The sequence below is a fragment of the Budorcas taxicolor genome, chromosome 1 (genome assembly GCF_023091745.1).
Source record: "Budorcas taxicolor isolate Tak-1 chromosome 1, Takin1.1, whole genome shotgun sequence".
NCBI lineage: Eukaryota > Metazoa > Chordata > Mammalia > Artiodactyla > Bovidae > Budorcas > Budorcas taxicolor.
In genome coordinates, this window is record NC_068910.1 from 122,864,051 (window position 1) to 122,883,014 (window position 18,964).

General features: G+C 40.6%; 1 protein-coding gene across 1 annotated transcript in view; it reads right to left on the reverse strand.

Moving 5' to 3' along the window:
- The window catches only part of SPICE1 (spindle and centriole associated protein 1), a 60,672-nt gene extending 50,954 nt beyond the window's left edge, over window positions 1-9,718 (reverse strand). Inside the window, exons 1-2 of the mRNA XM_052640468.1 lie at window positions 9,622-9,718; window positions 23-118 (exon numbers count right to left, since the gene is read on the reverse strand). Of these exons, the coding sequence (XP_052496428.1) occupies window positions 23-118 (96 nt within the window). The 5' untranslated portion in view covers window positions 9,622-9,718. The remainder of the gene's footprint in view (window positions 1-22; window positions 119-9,621) is intronic.
- Between the last annotated feature and the right edge of the window lie 9,246 nt (window positions 9,719-18,964).

The following is an 18,964-nucleotide window of genomic DNA, read 5'->3' on the forward strand; positions in this document are numbered from 1 at the left end:
ACATTATTCTTCCTAGACTTACATCCCATTCTTGCTTCACAGATGTTTTCTTCTTTACTTTCAGTGTTTTCCTTCCTCCTCCACGGGGACCATAACGGTTCACTCGGACAAATGACATCTAGGAGTAATAATCATATCAGTATTTTTTAATACACGAAAAACTAATAATTAATCATCACCAGAGAGGGAAAATTATATCTAGGAAAATAAATTTTTAAATATCAGAAGACATATTTAAGCATAATGAAAGGAACAGGCTACCAAAAGCCTTGGCTCATTCCCTTCACAGTTATTAGAATGCTGACACTGATAACTATGATAAAAGTCATCTATGTTATGTTATCATATGATAACTATGATAGCAAGTCAACAAACTAAATATATGTGACTAATAAAGAACTCCAGGAACACAGCAGTTACAATCTAAAGCAGAGATTTAGAACAAGTCACAAGCTTTGTTGCCCATTACACAAATTCTCAATGAATAGAGGAAATGTCAGTTCCACGTGGACAATATGAATGTAGGAGAAGGAGAGCAAGAGATAGCTGGGGTTCGTTTTGAAGCATCTAACACTCAAAATCACTACTAGACACATGTGTATTTACCTTAAAATAGAGACACGTGTACCCCAATGTTCATCGCAGCACTGTTTATAATAGCCAGGACATCCAACCTAGACGTCCATCAGCAGATGAATGGATAAGAAAGCTGTGGTACATATACACAATGGAGTATTACTCAGCCGTTAAAAAGAATACATTTGAATCAGTTCTAATGAGATGGATGAAACTGGAGCCTATTATACAGAGTGAAGTAAGCCAGAAAGAAAACCACCAATACAGTATCCTAATGCATATATATGGAATTTAGAAAGATGGTAACGATTACCCTGTATGCAAGACAGCAAAAGAGACGCAGATGTATAGAACAGTCTTCGGACTCTGGGAGAGGGTGAGGGTGGGATGATTTGGAAGAATGGCACTGAAACATATATAATACCATATAAGAAACGAATTGCCAGTCCAGGTTCGATGCAGGATACAGGATGCTTGGGGCTGATGCACTGGGATGACCCAGAGAGATGGTATGGGGAGGGAGGTGGGAGGGGGGGTTCAGGATGGGGAACACATGTACACCTGTGGTGGATTCATGTTGATGTATGGCAAAACCAATACAATATTATAACCGGCCTCCAATTAAATAAATTTAAATTAAGAAAAAATATTTTTAAAAATTGCAAAAGAAAAAAATAAAGGTGGCTAAATTTTAGAGAATGAGTGAGTTATGATACCATCTCTAGTACATTTTTCACATAATACTAAACGAGTGTCATTATTGATACTAAGCTAGAATCTGAAAATTGCCAACAGTTGCTTGCCACTCTTAAAATAGCAATGCTAAGGGCACTAGACTAAACATTATACAAAATTAGAACAAGACTCACACTGCCTGAACACTAGGATTGGAGAACACATACACGATTTTTAAAAAGCAATAGATATACATGACTCCTATCCCAGAACTTCTTTACACACCTGAAAAATTACAAAACTTTTCAGCTGACCCCCTTACTCCAAATGATCCTAAAACAAAGACTTGAATATTTTTCTTAAAGACCTCTTTTTAAAAAAAATCATTTAGTGTACTGTGATAAAGATGACTAAACCCAAGTATTTCTCAAGAGTTGGCCCATACTGTTAGCAACCACATTCACTTTTTTTTTTAAAAATGGGGTACAGTTGCTTTACAAAGCTGTACAAAGAAGTGAATTAGCTTCTTATATACATATATCCCATCAATTCACTCTTTAAACACGGTATCTATTTTCAGAGTGTACAATCCAGCAAAGGAGATGAATCACATACAAGGTAGAGAATAACATCAAGTTATTATAGTGATAGTGATGATGCTGATGATGCTGTCAGTGGTGGTGGTAATAATGATGGAATTAGCTGCTGACCACTTTCCTTAAGCTAGGGAGTATTCTAAACTGTTTACATATATCATTGCCTTTAATCCTAACACTAATCCCATTAAGTATTTTCTCATTTTACAGATGAGAAAACTACGAGACAAAGAGTTAATTGACTATGAAGGTCACACAGTAAATGTCAGAGCCATATATGTCATTTTAAAAGGTATGGAATAGAACAGAACCAAGAGACCAAAACGAAACTATACTCTTTGGTCAGTTTATATTCAACAAGAGTGCCAAGAATCAATTCAATGGGAAAAGAACAGTCTTTTTAATTAATGGTACTGGGACAACTGGATATTTATATGAAAAAGAATGAAGTAAGACTGCCTACCTCACAACAAGCATAAAAACTAACTTAAAATGAATCACAGACTTAAGTGTAAGAGCAAAAAGCACAAAATTCCTAGAAAAATAACATAAGCATAAATCTTCATAAACCTTGGATGAAGCTAATGGTTTCTCAGAAGTGACACTAAAACTCAAGCACCCGAAGAAAAAATAAACTGGACTTCATCAAAACCAAAAATTTTTGTGCTCCAAAGGACACAAGAAAGTGAAAAGACAACCAAAAGAATGGGAGAAAACATCTGCAAATCATACATCTAATAAGTAACTTGTAGACTGGGAAGATCTCCTGGAGAAGGGAATGGCAACCCACTCCAATATTCTTGCCTGGGAAATCCCATGGACAGAGGAGCCTGACTGGTTTCAGTTCCTGAGGTTGCAAAGAATCGGACACAACTTTAGTGACTAATCCAGAATACATAAAGAACTCAAAACTCAACAACAAAAAATCCAATTTTAAAATGGGTAAGAGATTTGACTAGATAATTCTCCAAAGAACATACTGCTGCTGCTGCTGCTGCTAAGTCACTTCAGTCGTGTCCAACTCTGTGCGACCCCATAGACGGCAGCCCACTAGGCTCCTCTATCTCTGGGATTCTCCAGGCAAGAATACTGGAGTGGGTTGCCATTTCCTTCTCCAATCCATGAAAGTGAAAGCGAAAGTGAAGTCACTCAGTCGTGCCCAACTCTTAGCGACCCCATGGACTGCAGCCCACCAGGCTCCTCCGTCCGTGGGATTTTCCAGGCAAGAGTACTGGAGTGGGGTGCCATTGCCTTCTCCAAAAGAACATACTACAAATGGCCAATAAACATGACAAAAGATGTTTAAGATCACCAGTCATTAAACACAAATCAAAACCATGAGATGCTTACTACCTCACAGCCACCAAGATAGTTATAATCAAAAGATGTAAATAAGTTTTGACAAGAATGTGCAGAAACTGCAATTCCCATATATCACTACTGGAAATGTAAAATGGTATAACCACTTTGGATAATAGTTCGGCAATTCCTAAAAATGTTAAAACACAGAGTTATCACATGACTCAGCAATTCAAGTCCTAGCTACATACCCAAAAGAACTGAAAACTTATGTCCACACAAAAACTTGTATGTATATATAACAACATTATTCTTAATAGACAAAAAGTGGAGACATCTCAAGTATCCACTAACTGAAGAAGGGATAAATAAAATATTGTGTATCCATACTATATAATATCAATTAGCAATAATAAGGTATGAACTACTAATACATGCTACAACTTGGCTATGCTAAGAGAAAGAAGCCAATATATGACCAAAGGTCACATATTATATGATTCCATTTATATGAAATGTTCAGGATAAGCAAGTCCATAGAGACATGTGATAGATTAGTGGATATGGGGTTTCTTTCGGCGGGGATGAAAATGTCCTAGAATTAGTTGTGATGGTTTCAAAACTCCTATCAATGTACTAAAAAAACTTAAGCTGTACACTTTAAAGGGCTAAATTTTATGGTATGTGACATATCTCAATAAAGCCGCTATAAAAAATATGGAAAACGTCTAATAGTGTTCAAAAACAGTTTCTAATGTATTTTACTCTTTAGCCACTTAGATCTTCAATTTACTCTGCAAAAACAAAGAGGAATCACAAAATGTCAGTAATCTATATGATGAACTACGTACTCATTAAAATTATATTATGAAGAATGTAGGGAAATACATAGAAGGTTCAGTGTGAAAACTACAATGCAAAAATATATACAGTATATTCTCAATGATGTTAATATACATACATTATTAATAAAGCACTTACTTGACTGCAAGGAGATCAAACCAGTCAATCCTAAAGGAAATCAGTCCTGAATATTCATTAGAAGGACTGATGCTGAAGCTGAAACTCCAACACTTTGGCCACCTGATGCAAAGAACTGACTCACTGGAAAAGACCCTGATGCTGGGAAAGATTGAAGGCAGGAGAAGAAGGAGACAACAGAGGATGAGATGGTTGGATGATATCACCGACTCAATGGACAGGAGTTTGAGTAACCTCCAGGAGTTGGTGATGGACAGGGAAGCCTGGCGTGCTGCAGTCCATGGGGTTGCAAAGAATCAGACACAACTGAGTGACTAAACTGTGCTAAACAATTCACATTTAATCCCACAACCCAATGAGAGTAGTGCCGTAAGATACACTAGAGCTCAGTAGCTAAGAGTATAGTGTAAAACCAGACTGTGTGGGTTCACATCCCAGCTTTGCCACTAACTGTAAATGCATAAGGTGCTTAGAACCCTGCCTAGAACACACTGAGTTCTATTTAAGGATTAATGATGATGATGTCAGCAACAATGTTTAACCTCCTTTCCCCAACGAGAAAAGCAGGGGTTTTGAGATATTACTCTAAGGCGCACAAATAATAATGGACAGAGCTGGGAGCGACACTCAAAACCAGATCTAATTATAATGATGTACCTTTTAGAAAACATTACTAAAACTGAGTTATCTCTGGTTGGTTCCGTATTTTCTAAGCTTTCTACAATGAACCTATGTTACTCTTAAAATAATTTATTTCAAGTTATATTATTTAAAATACTACATTTACTCAGAGGCTGAAATTCTACCAGACTCAATTCTGAAAAACCATCCTTGAATCTGAAGTATTCAAAGGTTTATGAGCAATCAAAGGGCCCATATACTTGTTTCTTTAGATGGTGAGGCTGTCAATATAATATCAAAATTTGAGTATTTTTTATCATAGCTATTTGTACACTAATGGTGACTTCTGATGGTCACCATTGGATACGACATATTTAAATATAAGAGCTTTTCTTAGGCAAAGAGATACAGAAATTAATATAAGTAATAGATTAAATGCCTGAGTATTAGTTGTGTAAACGAGAACAGTTAAACAATTTTAGCATAAGAAAATGTTACGTCCAAAGAAATCATATTCAGGTAACAAACAAATACAGTGGCAAATGAAGGTAGTACATGCTATGGTCTGAATGTGTTTCCCCAAAATTCATATGTTGAATCCTAGTCCCTAAAGGTGTAAAGAGGTGGGGCCTTTGGGAAGTAGGGCCTTTGGGAGGCAGAGCCCTCAAGACTGGGATTAGTGCTCTTAGAAAACAGACTTTTATAAGTTACTCTTGTATTTCCATGTTCATCTTTGAAAATTTCAAATATGTTTTGTTATACACAAAATCACATATTTGGTCCACCTTTGAGCATAGTCCCAAAGTCTAGAATATTCCTACTGCAAATAAACAAATAAATATCTTAATAAATGTCTATGCAATTAAAAAAAAGTTCTCCAAAGAGATCCTTAGTCCCTTACACCTTGTGAGGATACAGCAAGAAGGGGCTTGCTATAAATCACGAAGAGGACCCTCACCAGAATATGGCCATTCTCACGCCTTGATCTTGGACTTCCCAGACTCCAGAACTATGCAAAATAAATTCCTGTTACTTATAAGCTACTCAGTCGCCAACATTTTGTTAGAGCAGCCTGAATGGACTAAGACAGTATATACTAGTGCCTCGTTTTTCCACTTCAATTTAGCCTAGCAAAGCAGGCTGTGATCGTTCTAAGATGACTCCCAATGAGCTGTGTGCGCGCTTGGTCACTCAGTCATATCCAGCTCTTTGCAACCCCAGGGACTGTGGCCTGCCAGGCTCCTCTGTCCATGGAATTTTCCAGGCAAGAAAACTGAAGTAGGTTGCCATTTCCTCCTCCTGACCCAGGGAATGAGCGCGTGTCTCTTGTGTTCCTGAAGCCCCAACAAGTTGTGCCATTCTACAATTCCTTCCCCATGAGTTTGGGCAAGATCTATGACTAGCTTTTTGAGTCTGTTTTGCTTTTCCCCGTGACTTGTTTTACCCAACAAAATAAGGCAAATGTGGACATGTCATCCAGTGATTATATTCTGTTATAAAAGTCTTTTTCCTAGGAAAAAAGAACAGAAGAAATCTCTCCTGCTGGCCCTGAAGAAGCAAACTGCCATGCTGTGACACTCGATGAAAAAAGCATGTGTCAAGGAACTCCGAGAGCTGTGGGCAGCCTCCAGCAGAAAGTTGGTCAGAAGCTGAGAACTCACACAGCCCCAGAGAAATGAATCTGCCAACCTAAGGAAATGAGCCTAGAGCAGACTTTTCCCAAGTTGAGCCTCCAAACGAGAATACAGACTCCCACAGTTTAATCACAGCACCCAGCTAAGCTATGGATACTGTGAGATAATAAATGTGTCCTGTTTTAAACCACTAAGCTTGCGATAATTTGCTATACAACATAGAAAATGTACATAATAGTGTATGGATATAAGAGTTGGACCATAAAGAAGGCTGAGCACTGAAGAACTGATGCTTTCAAACTGTGGTGCTGGAAAAGTCTCTTGAGCAAAGAGATCAAACCAGTCAATCTGAAAGAAAATCAACCCTGAATATTCACTGGAAGGACTATGCTGAAGCTCCAATATTTTAGCCACCTGATGTGAAGAGCCGACTCACTGGAAAAGACCCTGATGCTGGGAAAGATTGAGGGCAGGAGGAGAAGGGGGGTAACAGAGGATGAGATGGTTGGATGGCATCATCGATTCAATGGACATGAGTCTGAGCAAACTCTGGGAGACAGTGAAGGACAGGGAAGCCTAGCATGCTGCAGTCCATGGGGTCGTAAAGAATCAGACACAACTGAGTGACTGAAAAACGGACAACAGAAAATGAAAGCACTGGCCAACTCTAAAATCCAGCCTGTGAATGGCGAAGTTCACCACAGGATAACGAAGCTGCTGTCCCACCTCTGACTTTCCCTTCACCAACCAACTTCACGAAGGAGAAACCTGTTTCAGCACTTGGATTTACTAATCCCCAGTTCACTTCAAACTTTTACAATACAGGAACTACTTACGTGCTGTAAAGTGTTCTCTTGAACATCACCAATAATTGACCAAGGATCAGACTTTGTGGTCTAAGAAGGGGATTCTGTGCCACTTACAGGTACCAGGTGTCATAAGGGAGCTATAGTTTACATGCTGAAACGTGAAACTACAGAGATAGGCTAATGGTCTACAGGGCTAACAAGTCAAATAATAAAATTAGCATAGAAATTAATTAAAATTAGCATAGAAAATCTGGGTTGGGTTTCTTTGGAGAAAATCTAAAAACTAATAGCTTCCTAGTTGCTAAAATTATTGGTCCCTATTTCTCTGGCCTATTGGTTTCCTATTTCTCTGGCCCTTTCCATCTCTACGGACGCCCACTCCTGGAAACTTGCCCCTCTTTTAGCTTCCATGACACACTTCCTCCTGGTTTCTCTCCTATTCTTTTCTCTTTTTCTTCACAGGCTCTGTAGGACCTCCTCACATTCTATGTAATCAAGGATCTTCACTCAGTTCTATGCCAGTCTTCTCTTCGTTCTATCAGACACCCTATCTCTATGTCCAAGAATTGTTTTTGAGAGTCTACACATGCCAGGCCCTGGCTGGACACTGGAGACATAATAATAAATGAGTTTAATATGGTGTCAGTTGTCACAGAGCTTACTTTCTAGATCACCAAAGGAGAGTTTACATCTTCCCTCAGCGATTTCACCTACACCCTTGAGCAAAGCTATCAGTGCACTGGGCACACAAATGCACTGTGAAAATGAGTGTCAAAGAGTCACACCTTTCCTCAAACCCCTAATGCTTGTTTCTAACCTGGCTTCTGCGCACATCTCCCAAATATTTCAAATACAGTATGGCCAATATACAGCTCCCTACCATCTCTAGTTCTTGATATGTAACTGGCTTGGTCAGTAAACGTTGCTGAATAATGCTGAACTACAGAATTACTATCCTTCTAGTTGCTCCAGTTTAAAACCTTAGCATCACCTTCTTGTCTCAAAGCCAATCAGATACCAGAATCTATTCATTCTTTCCTTCCAGTATCTCTCTCATGTCTCCTCTTCTTCGTCTCTACCATGAATGCATTTTACAGGTTCTCGTTATTTCTAATGGATTTTCCTTTCACACATTCTCTCACCCACTTCATCATCCATCTATTATTTTGAAAGCACCTGCCAAGAGCCAGGCAACAGAGACAGAGGAAGCTGAATAACTGTGGACGCTCACAGAACTTAGCGTGTCAGAACACAATTAAATGTGCAATTGCAATAAAAGGCTAATGTTGGAAGGAAATTCAGTATCAAAGAAATACCCAACTTGCTGTAAATAGTGAGAAAAGGCCACCTCCTCCAACTCCCCTAAAAATGTTTAAGCTGAGAGCAGAACTATGAATAAAAGTTAGAAGTGGGGGAAAGAATGTTCCAGGTTGGGGTCAGGGAAGTGCATTTACAAAGGGTTTGAGAGGTTCTGTTTGACTAACAAATATTTGAGAGGGTTAGAAAGAGGACAAAGAGAAAGGCAGAGGCCAGAACGTGGCCCTGAGCACCACAGCAATTTGAACACTATCCTAAAAACATACAGGAAACACTGAAAGGTTTTAAGCAGGGTCAATTATGATGGTATTTAGCCAACCCACTCTGGCTAGAGGAAAACGGATCAAAGGGAAACAAAACCTCTTTTCGAACTCTATCCCTCCAATCATTCCTACCCAGATATATAGATAGAGTTTAGCTCTCCACACTTTACTTCCTCCCTCAAAAGATGTTAACAGCTCTCCCCTGCAGAGAGGAATCCAACTCAGCTTGGCACTCAGGCCCTTTCCTCGCTCCGGGTAGCCTGGCTGACTTTTCCTTGCAGTCTTTTCTCCTCTCACATCTCCCACACATCCTAAAACGAAGCTCTCGTCTTCGCATACAGTCCCGGCCTCTCCTTATGCTCAGTTTGGAACACCTGTCACACTCGCACTCCCTTTCCACGGGGTTAACTCTCTCTCACTCTTCAGAACTCATTCAGGGGGACCCTCCTGAGAAACCCTTTCGACTTAAACGATCTGCCGTGTTCCCAAGTACTCTGGGTAGTTGATCTTTCTCCTGCGTGATCAGAAATTCCTTGAAAAATACATTACGGCACATCAATTTCTAGCACTACGCAGAAGTGACCGAAAGTGAAGCGCACGCACACACTCAGGATGCTCCTACACGAAGCGCGCTAGACACAAACACACCCAGACAGTATCCTAACAGGCACACGCACTCGCAAAACACAAGGAGTCGCAGGTGCGTTTTGTAGTAAGGATCCTCAACCCAGACGCCTGAAACCCCGGGAAACAGGAAGACGCCACCACCGCTCGCCCCGCCCTGTAGCCCGGGTTCTTAAGACTCCATGGGGCCGCGGCTGCACGCCTCCGCCCCATCATTGCAACCTGCCTTGTCGTTTCCCAACAGCTGCCTCCACCACGACTAAAACTTCAAGCTGCAGAACCGTCAGGCCCGCCACAAGTTAACTCAGCTCGCGGCTTCCGGGATGTTGCCTAGGTTACCGGAGCCCCCGCCCCCATTCTCTTGCGTATATCCGGCAAGGCCAGTGCGCAGACGCCTCTCAGTTTAGCTTGCACCAAAGGATTGCTCTCACTCTGGTACTCTTTCCTGGAAAATCCCATGGACGGAGGAGCCTGGTGGGCTGCAGTCCATGGGGTCGTGAAGAGTCGGACACGACTGAGCGACTTCACTTTCACTTTTCACTTTCATGGATTGGAGAAGGAAGTGGCAACCCACTCCAGTGTTCTCACCTGGAGAATCCCAGGGGCAGCGGAGCCTGGTGGGCTGCCGTCTATGGGGACGCACAGAGTCGGACACGACTGAAGCGACTTTAGCAGCAGCAGCAGCAGGGGATTACTGAAAGTGAAGTCGCTCAGTCGTGTCCGACTCTGTGACCCCGTGGACTGTAGCCCACCGGGCTCCTCCGTTCATGGGATTCTCCAGGCAAGAATACTGGAGTAGATTGCCATCTCCTTCTCCAGGGGATCTTACCAACCCAGGGATCGAACCCAGGTCTCCCGCATTGCGGGCAGACGCTTTAACCTCTGAGCCACCAGGGAAGCACAGGAGAATTACTACTAGTAGTAAAGTCGCTAAGTCGTGTCCGACTCTTGCAACCCCATGGACTGTAGCCTGCCAGGCTCCTCTGTCCATGGGATTCTCCAGGCAAGCATACTGGAGTGGATTGCCATTTCCTTCTCCAGGGGATCTTCCCGACCTAGGAATCGAACCCGGGTCTCCTGCATTGCAGGCAGATTCTTTACCGACTGAGCTATAAAGGAAACCCAGGGCATTACTAGGGGATCTCAAAGAGTCCGACACTACTGAGCGACTGAATTTAACTGAAGGGATTAAAAGGATTTTCTGTGTCCTGCCTTGGCCGGGTGTGCCAGAGCAGAGTTCCGGGCAAAGCTTTGGAGGATGGGCGTGTAATAGCATTAGTCAGGTTCTTGTGAATTCTCGAAAAGAAAGATGTAGCTCTCCACACCAAGCTTCACATATCACATTTACTTGCTTTTACTTGTGTTTATTCAAAAATGTTTATTAATACCTACCAGTGTGCCAGAGACTGTTAACAGCGGGGTCCCTATCCTCAGGAAGCTTATGGTATAATCGGAAATAGCTATCAACAATACAAAAATAAAATTAAAACTGTGACAAGCACTAAACATTAGGCATACTAACTAGATACTAAATTTACAGAACTATTTGAATTACTAGAAGGGCTGAAAAACGGATGAATAAATTACCAAGGAAAGGTAAAGCATTCCTATAGGGGGAGCCACATATGCAAAGGTGTGTGGCAAGTGCAAGGGAGTGGAAGAAGTCCAGTATGTCTGGTGTTCAGAGAGCAGTGGGAGCTTGATGTAGGTAAGGCTGTCCTAATTGGGGGAAGCCAAGACAAACAAAAGCTGTTTGGCCCATGTCAAGATCTTCACAAAGCATTTCATTGATTAACAGTAAATTTGCTCCAATAATGCAACCTCCTTTAGCTCTTGGTTTTCAACTGAAAGGACTCACCTGTACATGGGTCACCAAGTACATGTTCAACATCTTCTCGATGCAGAGAACTGCCTTCTGATAGTTTCTGCTCTCGTTGAGGAAGTTTGATATAGTTATATTCAATGGGCAATCAATATAATCATTCCCCCCACACACATACATCTTCAACTCCCTGCCCTTCTCTGAGTTACTGTAAACTTGGCAAAACCACAATCCTGGCTAACTCAATACTGTATTTACTAAGTGCCTATATCCTTGCAGGTGAAACTGGAAGACGAAAAACACTCAGCCATACTGACTTTAAATTCATGATCACAAATTTTAAATGGCCCTTTAAAGATGACTGAAGACCATATTATAGTTCTCTACTCCATTAATTCTCTTACCCTCCTAGATGACAACTTTATACTTCCTCTTATGCTCCAACATCTCTTCTGTCCTGAGTCTCAGCCAGTGACCTTGCTCTCTACTTCACTGACAACACTGAAGCTATATGAAGAAAATATCCATAAGCTCCCAGCACTAATTCAATCCACCTATCAGCATCTTTACCCATGAACCTGCTTTCCAAACTCAACAAAATCTGAAACACAAAGAATGTTACATCAAGGTACATAATAATCAAATCCAGTGATAAAGAAAAAAATCTTAAAAGCAGTCAGACAGAAGACATTACAGAGAAACAAAAATAAGGATAACAAATATTGCAAGTAAGAAAACAATACGTTAAAACATTCTTTTAATATATTAAAAGAAAAAAGCTGTCAACCTAGAATTCTATATCTGTCAAAAATATATTTTTTAAGTGAAGGAAGAAAAGATGCTTCCCCACGTAACTGATAGAATTTATCACCAGCAAACCCCCACCCACACTATGAGAAATGTTAAAGTAGATACTTCAAGCAGAAGGAAAATGATACCAGATGCAAATCTGAATTTATACAATGAAAATGGAAAATGGAAAATCTGCACTGGAAACAGCTACAGGAGTAAATATATAGATTATTTTCCTTACTCTTAAAATCGCTTAAAAAAATAATTGACTACTTTGGACTTCCCTGGTGGGCCAGTGCTTAAGAATTTGCCTGCCAATTCAGGGGACTTGAGTTCGATCCCTGGTCCAGGAAGATCCCACAGGCCTCTGAGCAACCAAGCCTGTGTGCCACAACTACTGAGCCTGCATGCTGCCGTTACTGAAGCCTGCACGCCCTAGAGTCTCTGTTTCACAACAAGAGAAGCCACCACAATGAGAAGTCCACTCTTGAGAAAGCCTGCATGCAGCAAGGAAGATTCAGTGCAGCCAAAAAATATAAATAATATTTTAAAATATATGTATATAATTGACTACTTAAACAAGTATAATAAAAATGTACTGTAAGGTTTATAATATATATATAAGTAAAATGCATGGCAGCAATAACAAAAGTCAGAGGAAGTATGTTATTGTAAGACACTTATACTATTCCCAGTGTGTTTAAAAATAGTTGATTAATCTAAAAGTAGGCAGAAAAGTGCGAAAAAAGAAATAACAGATGAGAGATAGAAAAGCAAGTTAATAGATATACATTATTACATTAAATGTAAATAGTCTAAATACTTTGTCTATAAAACAGGTGATATGTATGCTTTAAATATGTGAAGTTTGTTGTGTGTCAATGATACCTCAAGAAAGCTGTTTATCTGGCTTTCTCTGGGTGGTCCAAATATGAGCCAGAAAACTCCCCAAGCCGTAACAAGCCCCACTTCTGCTTAGCCCACCTCCAGTTTCTGCATCTCAGATTATAATCAGAGTATTTCTGAAGTCTTCCCGGTATTTCACTATTAACCTTTTCACTCCCTGTTGTCTTTGAGACTCTGCCAAATGCAAATGATACTTTCTATACCAAATGCTGAATTAATAGTCTGTTTATTCTCCTGTCAATAGTCTTTGTTTCCACAACTGATCCTATTCTTTATGACATTTTTTTTTAATACGGGGAAGATTCTTCTTCAGTACTACCTTGAGAAGAATCACTTTTCGTATGTTCTGATTTTTGAAATGTAGAAATGCCTAAGAGCACTGTGTGTTCAGTTGTGTCCAACTCTGCGACTCTATGGACTGTAGCCCACCAGGCTCCTCTGTCCATGGAAGTTTCCAGGCAAGAATACTGGCATGGGTTGCCATTTCTGCTCCAGGGTATCTTCCCGACCCAGCAATCAAACCTGCATCTCCTGCATTTCCTGCATTGGCAAGCGGATTCTTTTACCACTGCACCACCTGGGAAGCTCAGAAATACCTAAACTGGGCTGTAAATCATAAACATCTCTGCTTGGTAGTGAGGAACAAAAAATAGGGAAACTGGCAGACATAACCAAATCATGACAATTCTAGGCAGATTGTTGCAGAGGTTATGGTTTGGCTTCCTGGACTGACTGCTACAGAGATTGTGGGTCAAGTTCTATTGTTATATATCATCTGGTCATTGTTTGTTTGAATATTCAGTCACAGACACCAACATGACCAGCAAACAAGATCTAGAGCAAATGTGATTTGTCCACCACTGCTCATGTCAATGAGTTGAGAGTGATTTATAAATCTTGTAGAGTTTACATCAAAACATTAGTTAATACTGCCAAAGTTAATGATAAATTCACCTTCTAATCTTTTCTACTTGTATAATATTTTCTACTTGTATAATTCTCTCCATTAAGAAGACTGCTCTGATTGTTAGAATAAACAATAAGTCAGCAAATTCTCCAATGAGTCAGGTACAGTATCTGAACAATCAAGGGTGGTCTCCTTTTGTAGCTTGTATCTGTGTCAGAATTTCCATCGTTGATGGTTTATAGAATTAAAGTCTTGGTGCATAAACAAGTCTTAGAATACTATTACTAAAGTGCATAAAGTCTTGGTCTGAGGCAAACGAGACCATGTGCTGTGCTTGCAAAGGAAGTAGCAGCCTAAAGGGGCACATGGAAATCCAAGAAAAAAAGACTTTATCACAACATAAAGTCAAAACCAAGAACTTACATATTTAGATCTCCAATAAACTGGAAAATTCTGATAGAGATGGGAATAGCAGACCACCTGACCTGCCTCTTGAGAAACCTATATGCAGGTCAGGAAGCAACAGTTAGAAATGGACATGGAACAACAGACTGGTTCCAAATAGGAAAAGGAGTATGTCAAGGCTGTATATGGTCACCCTGCTTCTTTAACTTCTATGCAGAGTACATCATGAGAAACGCTGGGCTGGAAGAAGCACAAGCTGGAATCAAGATTGCCAGGAGAAATATCAATCACCTCAGATATGCAGATGACACCACCCTTATGGCAGAAAGTATCAATCACCTCAGATATGCAGATGACACCACCCTTATGGCAGAAAGTGAAGAGGTGCTAAAAAGCCTTTTGATGAAAGCGAAAGAGGAGAGTGAAAAAGTTAGCTTAAAGCTCAACATTCAGAAAATGAAGATCATGGCATCTGGTCCCATCACTTCATGGGAAATAGATGGGGAAACAGTGGAAATAGTGCCAGACTTTATTTTTTGGGGTTCCAAAATCACTGCAGATGGTGACTGCAGCCATGAAATTAAAAGATGCTTACTCCTTGGAAGAAAAGTTATGACCAACCTAGATAGCATATTGAAAACCAGAGACATTACTTTGCCAACAAAGGTCCGTCTAGTCAAGGCTATGGTTTTTCCAGTGGTCATGTATGAATGTGAGAGTTGGACTGTGAAGAAAGCTGAGCAATGAAGAATTGATGCTTTTGAACTGTGGTGTTGGACAAGACTCTCGAGAGTCCCTTGGACTACAAGGAGATCCAACCAGTCCATTCTGAAGGAGATCAGCCCTGGGATTTCTTTGGAAGGAATGATGCTAAAGCTGAAACTCCAGTACTTTGGCCACTTGATGCGAATAGTTGACTCATTGGGAAAGACTCTGATGCTGGGAGGGATTGGGGGCAGGAGGAGAAGGGGACGACAGAGGATGAGATGGCTGGATGGCATCACCGACTCGATGGACGTGAGTCTGAGTGAACTCCAGGAGTTGGTGATGGACAGGGAGGCCTGGCATGCTGCAATTCATGGGGTCGCAAAAAGTCGGACACAACTGAGTGATCGAACCGAACTGAACTGTTTCTTTGGGTGTGAAAAGTTAAGTCAAAAATTGACTTGCTAATGTTTCACTAATATACTTTTGTTTAAAAATGATTACAGAAGACAACTTAGGTGATGCAAACAAACTATACATAACACTTCATGAAGTAGACAGTCTCCTTGTGAAGAACCACAAAATGGAGTAGAAGGAAGGAAGCTTTTATTGGCTATGGAAAAGAGAAAAATAGAAAATATGATTAGCTGGGGCCACACAGTTGACCATGTTTGGGTGAGAAGGCCAAGAGCTGGCTTGCACTTAGGGATTGACTGACTAGATATACTACATTTCTGGTAAACTGGAGCATTTACAGAGATGAAAAAGTTATTTAAGTTTTGGTTTACTAATGTGGCACCCTTGGCAGGAGTGACTCCATCTTGGGCCTAGAAAGGTATTTCAATAGTTTTTAACAGTACCTAATAAGGTCCCGTCCGTTGAGGTTCAAGAGAGACTTTTTCCAGTCTCTCCTCCAATAGATGAAATTTCTTAGCTGATGATCATGAAAAGTCAGTCTATGAAGTGTCAAGGGAAGCAACCTTATCAAGTTCACCATAGGACTGGGTATAGCACATGACTCCCTTGCAGTATTTTGCCACATCTGCATGCAGCAGAAAAGAATCTAATATCAGGGGTGAAATTTCCAAAAGTATGTGCCTTCCTATTAACAGTTCATAGGGATATAACCAATGTGTCTCTAAGACATATGAACAAAAGGGCTAGTGGGAGTAACTTTGGCCAAGAGAGCTCAAGGATTTCTGAGAGTTTTCCTAACTTTAATTTAAGGATTTCATTGGTCCTTTTGATCTTTCCCAGAAGTCTGTGGGTGGTAAGGATAATATAGTTTTTGAGAAAGTGTGATGCCTTATTAAGTTCTTTCATAGAGGTTCATGAAATTGTGTGCCTTGGTCAGTTGACATAAAAGTTGGTATACCCCAAGTTTGAAACACAAAATCAAGCAGCATTTTAGAGACTGCAAAGAATGTTCAGCAAAGATTTTTAGCAAGGAAATGCTGTAACCCATCCTAAAAATAAATAAATCCCATGGAGAGCGGGAACTGGATAAAATCCATCTGAAGGTGTACATGGGGTTCCTGGCCATGCCTCACCTTTACAGTTTTTCCAGGATTATATCGTTCACAAGCTGCACATGGCCCCAAAATAATCTCACCTGTGTTTTTAAAGTTTTCCCACCAATGCTGATTTAAAATAGTTAAGTATTTTGTCCTCACCATAAGAGGATGAGTAGTGTCGTGGAGAAATTCAGCTAATATCCATTTGAAGTCACATGGCCATCTTGAGAGTCCCAACAGTTATCTAAGTGAAGGGTGCATCACACTTCTTCCATTCTTCCTTTTCCAAATTATAGGCAGGGTTTTTGATGTGGATATTTGATCATGGCTTCTTTGACTCAGTCCAGAGATTTACCTTTGGGGGTTTAGTTAATAGCATAACCTTGGTTAAGCCTGCTGGTTTGGCAAAACAATCTACTAGAGCATCTCCTTTAACTTCCATTTGATCTTTTTATCTCTGGCACCATGGGCTTCAAACTTACAATAGCCATCGCACTGGGAAGCTGAAGTACATCTAAAAATTCTTTAACTAGTTGTCCACTTTTGAGGGGGATTCCAGCAGAAGTGAGAAATCCTTTTTGTTTCTGAAATGTCATGTACCAACCACTCCAGAAGCATACCTGCTATCTGTATATGTGTTTATTCTCTGGTCCTCAGCTAGTTGACAGTCTCTAATAATAAGTGTTTATAAATGCTGTCATCTGGATTAGCTTTCTCTCAGGTAGAGGACTATGCTGATAGATTGAAATTAGTGATAGTGTGATCATCTCCAGTTTCTATTTTGAAGTATGACCCATCAACAAATATTATATCAGGATTCTCAATGGGAGAATCCTCTCTAATAAAGTTTAGCAAGGTACAGAAAGGCTCTAATTGAAGCAAGCCAATTTGGAGGTTCCACTTCTTCTGGTCAGGGCAGAAGAGTGGCAAAATTCAGGGTGTTGCACAGTTAATGAGAGACAGAGAAGTAATGTGAGAGGGAGAAGTGAAGTGAAGTGAAGTGAAGTAGCTCAGTCGTGTCCGACTCTTTGCGACCCGTGGACTGCAGCCCACCAAGCTCCTCCATCCATGGGATTCTCCAGGCAAGAATACTGCAATGGGTTGTCATTTCCTGGCAACAGAAATTCATAAGAAGTTAAGTGACTGACTTCGCAGTATTGTATATTCTTCGTCAAGTCTTTACCCCATGTAGATCTGTAAGGTCAAGCATGGAGCCTAGAATGAATTCAGCAGGAGCGTCAACAAGTTCTGCAGTGGCAGCATTGCACCAGGACAAGGGTCAGCCTTGCAACTGGAGTAAGAGTAAGGCTATGGCAAGTGGTGGGTGTCTGACGGTTCTCATGATGTTCATTTAAAACACCGAGTTTTGTCTAGAACACTCATGTACAAATAGACAAGTGTTTGCTGTTGTTATTGTTTTTCGGGATGTCTAGGGAAACAGACTGGAGAAGACAATAGCAATCCACTCCAGTACTCTTGCCTGGAAAATCCCAGGGACAAGGGAGCCTGCTGGGCTGCAGTCCATGGGGTCGCAAAGAGTCAGATACGACTGAGCAACTTCAGTTTCACTTTTCACTTTCATGCATTGGAGAAGGAAATGGCAACCCATTCCACCATTCTTGCCTGGAGAATTCCAGGGACAAGGGAGCCTGGTGGGTGCTGTCTATGGGATAGCACAGAGTCGCACATGACTGAAGCGACTTAGCAGCAGCAGCAGGGAAACAGACTATTGAAGAGCTTTCTTCAGATTCTAGAAGGCTTGTTTAATACTTGGGCTTCCTAAAGACAGTGGCTCTTACTGAAGACTTAGCCATTTCATAAAGAGATGTCACAATCTTAGAAAAACTTGCTGAAATATTTAGATGTCATCTCAATGGAAGTTTTATGACAAGTCTAGGACAGGTTTGGGATAGTCTTCATCCCACCACTAGAGAATGTTTTTCCCTCCTTTAACTAGGTCATGCTTTAAATAATGGACTATGTTTTGACACAATGCAATTTATTTTTTTCGAAAATTTATGCACCCATTCCACTAAGGCTGAGAACAAGTAAATGAAATTCCTTTTACAGGCTTCTCTGAACAAAATAGAAAATCATCTACATATTCTTATCAGAACTGAATCACAAGGGCAATTTGAATCTTTTACTTCCTGATTACAAACCACACAGAAAAAGAGGGGTTATCAGTGAACCCCTGGAGCCTAGCTGCCCATATTTGAGTGTTGTCCAGTCAGTTGAAGGCAAAAAGATATTGACTATCCTGGTGTAGAAAATGCACACTGAAAAAGACAGAGCAATAGTCTGCTGCAGTGAAGCAGGTCATGTGGGGAAGAACTGATGATAGCATAGTATTTAAGTTAGGTTAGTCCCCTGGACTGCAAGGAGATCTAACCAGTCCATCCTAAAGGAAATCAGGCCTGAATATTCACTGGAAGGACTGATGTTGAAGCTGAAACTCCAATACTTTGGCTACCTGATGTGAATAACTGACTCATTTGAAAAGACCCTGATGCTGGGA